The sequence below is a fragment of the Brachionichthys hirsutus genome, chromosome 6 (genome assembly GCF_040956055.1).
Source record: "Brachionichthys hirsutus isolate HB-005 chromosome 6, CSIRO-AGI_Bhir_v1, whole genome shotgun sequence".
Taxonomy (NCBI): Eukaryota; Metazoa; Chordata; class Actinopteri; order Lophiiformes; family Brachionichthyidae; genus Brachionichthys; species Brachionichthys hirsutus.
The window spans coordinates 10,832,720-10,846,084 of record NC_090902.1 but is presented as its reverse complement, the minus strand read 5'-3'; the positions used below and the strand labels follow the sequence as shown (position 1 = coordinate 10,846,084).

The 13,365-nt window shown below is 43.7% G+C and overlaps 3 protein-coding genes across 3 annotated transcripts in view; 2 read left to right on the top strand and 1 right to left on the bottom strand.

Moving 5' to 3' along the window:
• Positions 1–2,145: 2,145 nt before the first annotated feature.
• lsm11 (LSM11, U7 small nuclear RNA associated) lies at positions 2,146–4,761 on the bottom strand. Its single transcript, XM_068740589.1, has 4 exons — positions 4,293–4,761; positions 3,113–3,252; positions 2,943–3,026; positions 2,146–2,515 (listed from the first exon to the last, which is right to left on the bottom strand). The coding sequence occupies exons 1-4, from the start codon at positions 4,759–4,761 to the stop codon at positions 2,237–2,239; spliced, it is 972 nt and encodes a 323-aa protein (XP_068596690.1). The 3' UTR covers positions 2,146–2,236.
• Positions 4,762–5,803: 1,042 nt separating this feature from the next.
• thg1l (tRNA-histidine guanylyltransferase 1-like) lies at positions 5,804–9,564 on the top strand. The gene is made up of 6 exons (XM_068740452.1): positions 5,804–5,910; positions 5,978–6,154; positions 6,243–6,412; positions 6,496–6,584; positions 7,498–7,609; positions 8,498–9,564. The coding sequence occupies exons 1-6, from the start codon at positions 5,807–5,809 to the stop codon at positions 8,650–8,652; spliced, it is 807 nt and encodes a 268-aa protein (XP_068596553.1). The 5' UTR covers positions 5,804–5,806; the 3' UTR covers positions 8,653–9,564.
• Positions 9,565–10,639: 1,075 nt separating this feature from the next.
• adam19b (ADAM metallopeptidase domain 19b) overlaps positions 10,640–13,365 on the top strand; it is a 14,777-nt gene continuing 12,051 nt past the window's right edge. Inside the window, exons 1-3 of the mRNA XM_068740796.1 lie at positions 10,640–10,727; positions 10,952–11,064; positions 11,160–11,230. Coding sequence (XP_068596897.1) covers positions 10,640–10,727; positions 10,952–11,064; positions 11,160–11,230 — 272 coding nt within the window. The remainder of the gene's footprint in view (positions 10,728–10,951; positions 11,065–11,159; positions 11,231–13,365) is intronic.

Sequence of the window (13,365 nt, the reverse complement as noted above, 5' to 3'; positions counted from 1 at the left end):
TCGATGGGCTGGGAAGGTTCCACCATTCGTCCGTTTCTGTTCCGTGTCCATCGCAGTAAACGCCGTCTTCCATTCCGTCTTTACAGTCCAGGGTTGGAATTATTTCTGATTTCCAGGAAAACTGTACAAGATGTATCTATTTTTTTACCATCGGGGTGCAGTTCGTGCTCGCCCAGTGCGCCGCGTTTGTTGGGGTGAGGGCGCGGTCCGTGAGCAATCCCACTCGCCAACCGAACTGATATTCATCTCTCCTCAGTGGGTTAAGTGCCTGATGAAGTTTGCCTTCTGACCCTTGTAACGAGTGATTGATCAGGAAACCTCGCTGGCCTGATTAGCTTGTTTGATCAAGCATTAGATGAATTATTCACTGATCAGAGGCCCAAGAGGATTAGACGGGATTCTCTCCCAGGGGTTCAAGAGGCCGAGCACACTAACACAGTAGCCTTTCAGTAGTCCGGAGCATTGAAATGACCAAAATCAGTTTGCTGTCTTTTATTTAATATACCAGTAAGGCTTGATCCATTTTCTACTATAAATCATTTCGGTCTTCACCGTGGGATTGTCACTGAAGCTAACATTTTTTTTAAACATCTTGACTCCCAATTCAGTTTGATTCAAGCATTGAGATTCTTCAAAACATTAAACCGTAGATTGAAATGTGTTAATGGTGTGTGTTATTTGGCGTGCCGTGTCGTTAGCCTCGATCAAAGGAGCTTCAGGCAGCAGAAGAGAAGCCACTGGCGTTTAAATTACATTTAAGTTTAACTTCATTGCCTGACTTAGGGAAATGAGCGCTTTAGTGCGCGGCCGAGGCAGAAAGCCAGGTTCTAACTGTACAGCAGGTGTGAGTCAGCTGACTGAGGGTGAACACGTCTAAAAGCTGGGAGGCATCAGCGTCACAAGAACAGAGAGAAGATGACTTTTAGACGGTGGGGGGAGAGCCACAGCAAACAGTCGTGTAAATTCCTGGAGGTTTAACGTTTGAGTAAAAACTTGGAATGATCAGGAGGCAGCTGACGTGTTGAGAAATTTTACATTTCAAGGTTTTGAATTTCCTTAAATTTTAATTGCCTCCACATAATTTTTTTTAAACCTTCTTAAATAGGAAAAAAAAAAAATCTGAAAAATGCTGGATGCTTCTGGAACTATGACGTCAAAAAGCAGAACTCACTGATGTTCGTTTCATGTAAAAGTGGAACTTGTTTTGAGTTGCGCTCCAAACTATAATAATGTTTACAGAAAGACAGAATGACCCCCCCTCCTCCTCCTCATCCCCCCCCTTCTCACAAACTGGGGGGTGATAATTAGTAAGAATGATACTGGCGTTGCATTTAAGAACCGTTGACACTTTGCGTCCTTGATATTTCAATATTCATCCAGCTGATTAATTTTCCGGTTCGTCCCGGAGAGATGGATGGCCTAATTACTCTGGAACGATAAGGAGAAAGATTGTGTATCTGAGTTGTGTCTCATTGTGTTACGGTTTGCTGGAACAAACTGGAAGCGTGACGCCACTAAAACACAGCTTGCATTAAACAATCGACCCCATTCTCATTCTCTGGAGAGGAAGTGCTATGTGGGCTACGCTAATGATATTCTGATACATTATATTAGTATATGGATGAGCATCAACTGCGAGAAACTGTCCTATATCTATGGTAAGAAAATATAATGAGGGTCAATTAATCTCCAGTCAAATCAAATAGCAGACGAGCTAAAGACCCAGAAACATCCAAAAGTAACCTCTGCCTCTAACAACAACAAAAACATCTTCACAACTCCCATGAAATGCAGTAAATCGTGCTTTTATGGCTAATGTCCCCATTAAAGAGTAAAAGCAATCCGAGACGTCGAGACGAATGACAGCTTCCGAGTGCCGTCTGCAATCTCCAGCTTCACAAACTCAATTATTCAGAATGCATTTATGAAGTCCGCAGAGACTGCGCTGTCATTGCTGTTCAGACTAACGGGGAAAGCAACAAAAAAGGACAAGATGACAATGGCCTATACCAGATGGGGGGGCCAGTGGATTTGTGCTGCCACCTGCCGGCGACCCGCCGTACTGCAGGACACACGAAAGAAACTCAAACAAGGAATTACCTTAGAAGGTTTTATTCCACATCAATATGATATAACAATTGTCCTTGCTTGCTTCCTGCTTTCCTCCAGGATGTTCAGTGTTAAACGCAACGTACATTTCACAGGGTAATACGGTAATCAAACAGAGAAACAAACATCAAAGTGGCTGCGGGTTGACCAGGACGATGTTCTCGCCCCGGATGAAGAGCTGCTTGACGTGGCGTGTGTGGACTCTGCCGTACGCCTGCGTGCCTTTCCTTTGACAGACCTCTGGTCCCCGGGCCTTCGGCGACGCTTTGTGTTCTTCCCGCTCGGACCCGGTCCCGCCGTGCCCCCTCCTGCCAGTGTCCCGAGCAGGCTGGCGTTTCCTCGCCGTTTCCCGGGCCCCGTGCTCGTCGCCTGCTGAGCTCTCCTGGATCTTCAGCTTCTCAAAGAGCTGTTCAGGGGGTTTCGCTCACGTCATTTGGTGGCTTTGACTTAAAACCACATCTTAATATATTTTATGGTCAGCATTTTCCAGAAATAACCTTTTAATAATAAAATGCCATCCTGCCATCTATACAGAGAGCAGTGAATCGGGCCACCCGGCCAAACTTTAGCATAATCTAAGAATGAGTTCCACAGCAGAGCTATATTATCAGAACCTCCTCATCCAGCTACTGGGTCTGCCGGACCGCAATTATTAATTTAATGTAGCCACAAAATAAGACGACAGTAATGTCTTTTTTAACGGCAGAGCAGTTTTGAATATTTTAAGGAGCAAAGAAACAAAACACAAAACTGGGCCGTGCTGCCAAATCAACAGGATGAAACTCCGACAGAGTTTAGCTGTTACTGCGTAGGAAGTACGGACCAGAGCCTACCCGGGTGACGGTGAGGGCTTTCTCGTGGTAGAGCGCCTCTCCCAGCAGAGGCTCTCTGTACGTCTCGTCGACATCCACCATCGCCTGGTAGAGAAAAAGACAAAGAAATGGTGACCATTAAAGGCGAGTGTGATTCGTCTCAAACTCTGAGTGAGTAAATGTCTGCTCACCATGTTCCAAAACTTGTCGAAGGCCACCACAAATCCAGAGCACACGCCCCTCAGTCCCTTAAACGTCCTGATGTGGACTTTGACCCTTATCCTCTCCTGAACACATCGATGCAGCTCCCCCAATGGACTGTCTTTACACACTAAAAACACAGCAGAGCAGAAACTAGAAGAGCACTCGGAGAGCACAAGCAGCTCGTTCCCCTCATGGGAGTAACAGGGGGGTTCGGTGTAGAGGTGGGATGCACCAGGGACCAGCTCCGAGCCCCTTTTTGTTTTCCATGGTGACGGAGAGACTAACAGATGAGGTGAGACAGGAAGCTCCTTGGAATATGATGTTTGCAGATGACATTGTTATCTGCAGGTAGCAGGTAGAGGAGAATCTAGAGAAGTGGAGGTCTGCTCTAGAAAAGAGAGGAATGAAGGTGAGCAGGAATGAAACAGGGTACTTGCATGTAAATGAGAAGGTTCCAGGTGGAACAGTGAAGTTACAAGGAGCAGACGTAAAGGAGGTGGAGGACTTCAGGTACCTCGGGGTCAACAGAGCAGAGTGATGGAGAGAATGTGGAAAGGAGGTGAAGAATCGTGTGCAGGCAGGCTGGAACGGGTGGAGGAAAGTATCAGGTGTGCTCTGTGATAGGAGAGGATGAAGTGAGGATGAAGAGAAAGGTCTACAAGACAGTGGAGGACAGCCATGATGGACGGCTTAGAGACAGTGGCTCTGAGGAAGAGAAAGGAGGCGGAGCTAGAAGTGGCGAAGATGAAGATGCTGATGTTCTCCTTGGGAGTGACCAGGTTGGGTAGGATTATAAATGAGACAATAAGAGGGACAGTGAAGGTTAAACGTTTGGGAGACAAGGTCAGAGAGACCAGACTTTGATGGTTTGGACATGTCCAGAGGAGAGACGGGGACTATATCGGTAGAAGGATGCTGAGGATGGAGCTGCCAGGGAACAGGGCTAGAGGTCGACCCAGGAGACGATACATGGACGGAGTGAGGGAGGACATGAGAGTGGCTGGTGTTGGGGAGGACGAGGCAAAGGACAGGGTGAAGTGGAGAACGTTGGTTTGCTGTGGTGATACGTGTATAGTTAGTATGTATGTAGTAGTAGTAGCGACCCCCCACGGGACACGCTGAAAGCACAGTAGTACTAGTGTAAGTACTGCAGGTAGTAGAACCTACAGGACATCCTGGTCAGGACATTCTTCTGGCTCTTCCGCCTCCTCCTCGGCGTCCCGCTGCTCTCCCCCTCCGGGGTCACCGGATTGTTCACGACGAGCTTCTTCAGCCTCTCGATGCGCGCCGGGTCCGCCACCCCTTTCATGGCTTTCAGGCGCCTTTTCTCCACGTTCTCCGGCTTGGCTCGGCCCCTGCCGCCCTTCAGGAAGCTCTCATACTCCGACACGTTGTTAAAGCATCTGACATTTGGGAAGGGAAGCCGGACGGACGGTGAGTACAAGGCCAAGACCGGGTCAAACGTTTCAGAGCACACGTCGGTTTGATCTGCGTCACAGTCCGCGGCTTTGCTGCCCGTCTCCGGTTCGTCCGGTTCGTCCGGTTCGTCCGGTCCGTCCGGTCCGTCCTGTTGTCCTGTCGCCGTTTCCCCGTCATTGCTGTCTGGTTTGACATTTATTCTCTTCCTCTCCTCCATGTTTGAAAACAACCGAACAGGAAAAGCTATGAATCATGGGAAAGTTGTAGTCTTTTGAAGCTGAGGTTCACTCTGAAGAGCTTTCAAACACCATAATGCGTGTCAATCATCTGGTACTGTCCAGTCCAAACGTCATATTTGAGTAGCTTTTATTGCAATAATTTTATTTTTATGTATTTTTATGCAAAATCGTAAATATTAATGGAATTCTCTATAAGTTCCCCAAAACGTGTTTCCGCATCTTCTTTCTAATATACGATCTTTGTTGCTCTCACACCGCACCACAAGATGACGCTAAAACATTGAGGATTATTGGTATATGTTTATGGATAGATTACACCACGACGCAGCACATTCATAAATTAACATCTGATAGTGTTTTTCTTTTCTTAAATGCTGGAAATCTTTTTTTAAATCATTCATTTAACGGTGCCTTTCTTTTTTTAAATGATGTTTGTTTGAAACTACGCCATGGAACCTTTGTTCGTACGGTCAGCTGTACCCGTACGACATAATTTATTAACGGACCGTGCCCAATCCAACGCGTGAGAGATGAAGTCTGAAAAATGAAGATAGTAGATGATAGCACATATTATATAAGTCACTGATCATAAAATTATTATTGTCTTTTTTCAGTTCATTAAATGTAAAGACATTGGCATGTGGAGTTCAGTGTCTTGGAAGAAGTGATTCTCTTTTTTGCTTATTGCTTGAACCCAGGACAAAACTCCACTATACATGTAAGTGTAAGTATTTTCCTCTGTTATATTATTGACGGACGGACATTATTGTTAGTGACACCAAGTTATTTGTTGTGGAATTTGTCCCCTAATGAGTTGCATCGCTTTGTAAATATTGCATCAATCAAAAATACGTCAAACAAAATGTCCAGTTCATTGATCTGTAAGCTAATATCGTGTTATTACTGTTTTTTTCCCCCCCTAGGTTCACTTTCATGGGGATCGGAAAAGCCTGTGGATTTGGTGGACGTGTCAGATTTTGTGTTTCCAATCCCTCGTCCTGTTTTTGTTCTAGTTCCAGCAACATGGCCAAGAGCAAATTTGAGTATGTCCGCAGCTTTGAAACTGATGACAGTTGTTTACGAAACTGTTACATTGTTGTGAGACTGGATGGACGTAACTTCCACAAGTAAGTCTCCCATTTCAAGCTGCGTATTCCTGTGAATATTCCTGTGGTACATCCTCTCTTGTTGCAGGTTTGCAGAGCAGCACGCGTTTTCGAAGCCCAACGATGACAGAGCGTTGGGCCTGATGACCCGGAGTGCTCGCGCTGTCATGAGTGAACTGGAGGATATCATCATTGCGTACGGTCAAAGTGATGAGTTCAGCTTTGTTTTTAAAAGGACGTCGTCGTTGTTTAAGAGGAGAGCCAGGTGCTTTACGTTCCTGTTATTCTTGCACGAGGATCAAACATATTGCTATGTTTTGTCTGACATCATTTCTTTCTTTCTCTTGCTAAAGTAAGCTGATGACCCACGTGGCCTCCCAGTTCTCTTCCTCCTATGTGTTTTACTGGAAGGAGTTTTTTGGGGCCCAGTCACTCCTGTACCCCCCAGGCTTTGATGGGCGTGTGATTCTGTATCCTAGCAACAGAAACCTCAGAGACTATCTCAGCTGGAGGCAAGCAGATTGTAAGTGCCTACTGTGCACGTTTGACTTTTAAATGATTGTGTTCATTATACTGACGAACCGTATGCCTTTCTGTGTCTTTCAGGTCACATTAATAATTTGTATAACACAGTGTTTTGGGCATTAGTGCAAAAGGGAGGACTCACCACAGCCCAGGCAGAGGAGCGCTTAAAAGTAAGACTGAAATAAGCTCTGACAGACATCAAAGGGAAACGCTAAAAGAGTTTTGTTATTCATTTTCATGGGGACAAGAGAAGATCAAATCGAGCATTTATTCCAGAGAGTATAAACCAAACCCAGTGGCGGGTATCAGAGTGCTGCCTAGTGGACTGTAAAGACAATGGTTGTGCAAAATGGTTCGAATGTTTGTTTGTTTAAATCATTGTCAGACAAGCAGAAAGAGTTTCTCTTGCTTACATGGTTTTTAAATGACACATTACTGCACCAGAAAAAAACATTAAAATAAGTTAGGAATTATCCTAAATGTTTTCTGCACTTTCTGTATATCAGACTGTCAGTTTAATGTGTGTGTGGGAGGGGGGAGGGGGGGGTGTGTGTGGTTTCATTAAGGAAATAGACAGGTTGCAGCTTCTCTGGTTTCCGGTGAGCTGTGCTTGTGACGATTGAATTAAAGGTAACTATGTGGCGCACAGAGAACTAACACGTCTAATTGAGCAGAAGGGGCAGAATGTTTCCACAGAACATCAGGTCGGTCTCTATTTCTGGCAGCTGTCACTGACTGACACAGCTGTTCTCTGGAAGGCGCTTCGTTCTCCAGTGGGCTGTGAGGGGAAACTCCTGCCATGTGACGACAGCTGATGGGGAAAGAGAAATGTTGGCTCTGGCTGGATGTTTGGGCAGTATGAGTCATTCACTGCCCATCAACCCTGTTAACGTTTAACACCCCATTTCTTTATAACCTACTGAACACATTCTTAATTTTGAAACTGTGAAGCGATGATCACCGGTTTAGTTTTCTCTGTGATAGTAAGATTTGTTTCTGTGCACAGTGAGGCATCTTTTGTGAGCTGATGTTTCTGTAAACTTCGCAGGCATGTATTATTTATTAACTGTTGTCTCTCTCCAGGGAACTTTGGCTGCAGATAAAAATGAGATCCTGTTCTCTGACTTTGGCATCAACTATAACAACGAATCAGCTCTTCATAGGAAAGGAATCAGCCTCATCTGGGAGAAGGTGAGCACATAAAAAAGGATGAGTCTGCAGTTATTTCAGAGAAACTCACTGGAAAGCCTCTTTCTGTGCTGCGTCTAGAAACTTTCTTTTTGCACTTGGCTGTTGTTTGGATCTAGAGTTGCAATCGATTAGTGGGTTGGAAAAATTACCTTGAGAGCTACTTTAAAATCTGCTAATCATTTCAGTCATTGTTGAAGCAGAAATGTCAAACTGCTTGCTGCTTTGCTTGCTTTGCTGCTTTTTCTTTGTCATTCATGAAGTAGCAGTTTGAATATATCACTTTGGGCTCTGGAAAATTGTGATGAGTATTTTTTTTTTCCCCCAAAAATATTATTTTGACAGTAAACATTTGCAAATTAATCGGCAAATTTCAGATCCTTGTGTGTGAAACAGCAGGTCGTTATTTTATTGTGTTCATTATCAAATGCTAATAATACTAAATTTGAAATCAAATTGCAGGAATACATATATATAGAGCGAGAGATTTTTTTAAATTATCAAATCATTATTTTTGTTTCTTTGTCTTATTGTAACACTCTGGCCTATTAAACCTGAAGCCATGGCAAGGGAAGAGTTAGCTTAGCATAAACAGCGTACCACCCTCTTCAGAATTCAGTAATTATTATTTTATGTTGTTTGTTTTAGTTCTTTGTAATTCTTACTTTAAAAACAACGTTCTAGAATATTATTAATACAGTGTGTTGAAGTACTTTTTGATCAGGCAGTGACTTCCTTTAGTCTTTCCAGGACAGATTTGTTACAGCAGAGATGAGACGAAAGAAAGGAAGCTTTATTTTTGTCATTGTTACACAATGAAATTATGTTTATTATAATGGCCCCTAACCTTTAACTTGACTGATCCCTTTTCTCACTTTTTTTTATGTCCAGCAAGACGAAACCGTCACTAAACGTGTGAAGCTACCGAACCAGGAGGAGAAGGATCTGACTGTGACTCGGAGCAGGAGTCGAGTGCAGGACTACCACTGTGACATTATAGGAGATCAGTTCTGGCAGGAGCACCCAGATATCCTGGAGGAGGGCGGCTAGCGGCTCCTGTGCAGCTGTCAGAGATAAAAAATTAAATAAAAAATACTGAGGTGGAGCCAGAACGGTTGAAGTGGACCCACCCCAGCAGCGGACAGATGATAGGACAACCTGACACCTGCATGTCTAGATTTCATAAAGTATGTTACCCATGAAGCTCGGGACCCTTAAATCCCCTGGAAGAATGTCTTCTGACACTGAAGACTTTGACAACTGACTTCATATAATTAGAACAAATTGCTCCGTTCATTGATTAAACTGTTGCCATGACATCTGTGATGGCATCTTTTTGCAGCCTTTTGATATAGTGTCACAGTGACTCACACATCTGCCCTTTCCTCTCTAACCTATTCTGGGCTAATCCAAAAATATACCCCGATTTGATACCATGAATGGCATCTAAAAACTGCCGTCATTCGGCCAATTACTGTCTTCATCACGATTCCTCTTGGCCGAGGGTATGTGTGGATATTTCTCATCTCAGCTGTTGTCGATTTTTCCTGGAATCCATGTTCCTAAAGATGAATTTTAATATTCCGGGATCCAGGATTACTACAGATTGTAACTATGGCTGGCAGTTTGTAGTAATAAAGAGCAGCGTAGAGTAAAACCCAATACGTTGGCAGCGTCGAGCGGCCTTGTTTTGCAGCCAGGTCACCATTTAGAGATGTGAATGCGCTGTCATCGGTGCTAAGAATACCTCACACACACCCTGAGTGCACTCGATCCTCCTCCATGTGCTCCGTGGCGTATTTATCATAACACTTAGAAATGAGCCGCTCACTACGAATGGCTGCTGGGAGCGGGAGCTCGCTATATTGTGTTACTGTCGGCTGTTGGTGTATTTTTGGTTTTGGTGACCTTGTTTAAAGCATGTGTCTTCTGCACTGTACTTAATGTAAGGGGATTAAACTTCCAGCCATCTTTGGATCATTTTGTGTGTGTGTTCTTAAGAGCAATGATTTAATGATCAAAAACACTCTTGAGTCTTTACTAAGACTCAAGAGTGACTGACTGTGACTCTTGACTGAGTGTGTGTTTGGGGCTTTTCATTTGGACTCCTCCCGAGCCGTCCACGCACGTGACTCAACATATGGCTGCGCGTAAAAGCCAAAGCGTGTTGAGACATGTGGCGGGGTTGGTTTAAGGTGGCATGTGTTTACATGCAGGGTGTAAATTTAAACCTGTAGTGTTGTTGGTTGTAATAAACAGAGGGAATAATCTGCACAACCATTATGATGATATATTATAATAACCATATTAATAATTAATTCAACTCAGAATAGTTTTTATGACATACTTCCAGTAAAAGATGAAGGCAGACATCATTTAAAACTGTTGTACTGTACATAAACGCGAATAGCAGTCATAGATAACGGCTCAGATAAGGCATGAAAACTGTTCTGTTAGTCACTGCGCTTTTCAGTGTAATGTAATTATCGGTGTAATAACAACCATAGTCAGGCATTCGCAGCAGTAAATCTCTACAGATCTGAAAAAGCTCTTAAATTGTAAAATAGTTTTTTTTTAACTATGTGTTGGAAATTTTTGTTTGCTGCTTCAACTTTATTTATTTTTTCCATTTCGATATATAAGATAAATAAGATTTTAGAAATGCAGACTCCTTTTTTAGCTCTATGGTCAAACAGTCAGTGCAGTTGTTGATTTTTTTTATAGGAATAAAGATTCTAAAATAATAACACAAAAATGATAGATTTTTCGGCGCTGTCTTTTTTCGTTGTTGTAATATTTCGTTCACTCGTCTTTTCATCATATCCTGCCTTCCCGTCTTGCCTCACCCCCCCCCCCCCCCCTCCTCACCCCTTCGTGCGCGCGTGAAAGGGAGGGAGGGGGTTGAGAATGAAAGAAATGTGCGCTCCTGCAAGCATCTCATCCAGACGCGCTTCATCAGCAGCGATCCCGCGTCCCTCGCCCACCGCACATTTATGTCTCAGCTTAGCGCATTCATCCGGAGCCGTCCGCTGTTAGAATGCGACCAGGAGCGCGTCCTCCTCCTCCTCCTCTGTGTTTGTGGCTCGCCGTTCTCCTCCGCTGCGCTGAAGGAGGCGTCTTCGGGGGTGAGTCTGCTCGTTTTTCTCCGAGCGAAAACTGAAATTGGATCGTTTTTTTTTAAATGATAATCTCTTGTGGTGAAAGCGTGACAATTATTGTTTCAATCTCTTAAGTGCATTTGCTGCAGAAAATCAGCTGTTTTTATATTTGTTTTATTAGTTTGCACCAAGAATGCCATGACAAATCCTGGTGTGTGTGTGTCTGAAAGCAACATGTGTCTGATTTATAGGAGGAAATAAGCACGCTGAACTACAGGGAATCCTGCAGCACGTAAAGAATTATGAAATTACACATCCCACATGGCTGCATCCCCACAGACACGGGAGATCTGTCAGCAGCGAGGTGAGTCACTCTCTGTCCGTGTGGCTCACAAAGGCAAATAAGCTTCCTGACACAGGCGTTCATTTTTTTTTACTGAACCTCTTCTCCTCTTCCAGCATCCCGCAGAGGCGTTGGTTCTGATCTCAGCTGAGGGCCAGGAGCTCAGGCTGCACCTAGAAAAAAACCAGTGAGTATCATAGAACAAGAATGGCATCATTCGGTAGCGTGTGTAGCTCCACCAAGACCAAACTGTCCTGTTTAATTCAATCAAGCCTTAGTAATGAGGCTCCCAGCCCTGCTGTACAGCAGCTGGGAAAAACTACCTCCAGGGTAACATAATTCAATCTGGTGTGTCCTGATTCAAGCACAAGGCGGTGCTTCGTTCTTTATGAGGATGCATGCATATAGATAGTAAAGAATATATATCAAGATAATAGATAATGTTAAAAACAAACAGAAAATGTTCCCATTCTTCGGTAATGAGGTCTGTTCTGGCCCTAATCTCATCCTCCCACCAAGTTTAATAGAAATCCATTCAGTAGGTCTGCTAAAGTTAATTAGAATTAGCCCTACAAAGCCAAACTGCAGTAATTTGACCAAATTGTTCGCTCTCATACGTTTATTAGTCGGCATCCTTTTCGGGCGCAGAGAGGAGTCTGAAGGGAGGAAAAGAGGGTTGATGGTTTTGGACGACAGAAGGTTGACATCTGATCTGTGTGCCTTGGGCAAACAGGAAGTAAGCCTGCGCCTCAGCACCTAACATCCTGTAATCTGACAGAATGGTTCCCCCCATCAGGAACAATGGCTTGGTGATAGAAAGGCAGTGGAGTATCTGACATGTCTAATGGACGGGGTGATGGCTGGGTGGGATGGAGACGAGGATCGAAGCTGGGGAGGTGCCAGTGGCGACAAACAGAGCTGTGGTTTAATCACTTCTGGATTTGAGCCAGGATGCAAGTACGCCAGTGGAATGGGAAGCTGTTTCAAAAGTAGACCCTCTCTGTCCTTCACACACACACACACACGTTGAGAAACCAGGGCTCCGCTGTGTCTGCTTGAGAATCAGAATCAGCTTATTTCCATTGTCACAATGAGGGTTCACAGACTAGGAATTTGTTTCGGTGCAACATGTAACAGTAATGACAATAATAAAAAGCAAACTACAGCGTATACCGTAAAACACACTAAGTTAACAAAACACATGGATACAGAACCCACCACAAAAACAGCAGTACCAGGAGTGGATCCACAGATGTGTATCAGCAGCAGTAAAACTAATATAATCACGCAGTGCAAATAGAAAAGTTACCGGTTGTAAAGACTTCATGAGTCCGAGACTGAATTATTAAATCTTCATGAGTCTTATAGCAGCCGGGAAGAAGCTGTTCTTGTGGCGGGAGGTTCTGGTCCAGATGGACCGTAGCCTCCTGCCTGAGGGAAGAGGGTCAAAGAGTCACCAAATCCCTGTCCCCTCAGGGATTTGGCCCCTCGCTCGCCCTCCTCAGCAGGAGGTCACACAGTCAGGAATCTTCATCACATACAGGATTTGACTGTGTGATGAGGAGGAGGTCAACAAAATGTGTCCCTGAATACGAGCCAGATCTTGAAAGAGGAAACGAACTGCAGTAGAAAATTCAAATTCCTTTTTTACTCAAGAAAGCCAAATAGATTTTGAAATGGTTCAAATGCAACTTCTCGTCTCTCTGCAGGAAACAGGAAGCCTGTGAGCAATTTCTTCACCGATCTTGTTCACTGGTCATTTCTGCTGCCGTGTTGGCATGGCGATGTGAAAAGTGGGCGATGTGATGACATCTGAAAAATAATGTAGCGATCGAACCTATTGCATACTTTCATTTTTAATTATACAATAAATCAATAAATAACATTTAAAACAGACATGGCAAGAAGTGATGCACCCTGCCTATAGTTAAAGAAGCACATCCCACATCCTTATTATTGATCATTTAATGTACTGCATCTAAGAGCTCTTGTCTCTTTTTCTAAAGGGAGGGTAATTCTTTAAAAATGTTAAATAGATTTATTTATTTATTCTGTTTTTCTTCTTCACAAACTTAGTCCTTTTGTTTACACAATTATCATTGGGAATTACTATCAATGTTAATAAAAATGCATCCAGTACTCTACTTACCAGAATTTATCATTTCTAGTGCGGGTGATACAATGAAGACCGCATTTTTATATTTATTATTTATGCTTAAACATATAATTTTTTTTTTTTTTTTTTTGTGATGATAAATGAGTTCTTGCCACACAAACTGTACAGCCTAGACTTCAGCACTTCTTCCTACCATCGACCGGTGT

Excerpts from the sequence above, each read along its gene's own strand:
- lsm11 (XM_068740589.1), bottom strand. The coding sequence starts at position 4,761 with ATGGAGGAGAGGAAGAGAATAAATGTCAAACCAGACAGCAATGACGGG. Across the intron at positions 3,027-3,112 it reads TCGACAAGTTTTGGAACATG|GCGATGGTGGATGTCGACGA; the intron begins GTGAGCAGACAT and ends TTTCTCTACCAG. Across the intron at positions 2,516-2,942 it reads AAGCCCTCACCGTCACCCGG|CTCTTTGAGAAGCTGAAGAT; the intron begins GTAGGCTCTGGT and ends CCCCCTGAACAG.
- thg1l (XM_068740452.1), top strand. The coding sequence starts at position 5,807 with ATGGCCAAGAGCAAATTTGAGTATGTCCGCAGCTTTGAAACTGATGAC. Across the intron at positions 5,911-5,977 it reads GATGGACGTAACTTCCACAA|GTTTGCAGAGCAGCACGCGT; the intron begins GTAAGTCTCCCA and ends CTCTTGTTGCAG. Across the intron at positions 6,585-7,497 it reads AGGCAGAGGAGCGCTTAAAA|GGAACTTTGGCTGCAGATAA; the intron begins GTAAGACTGAAA and ends GTCTCTCTCCAG.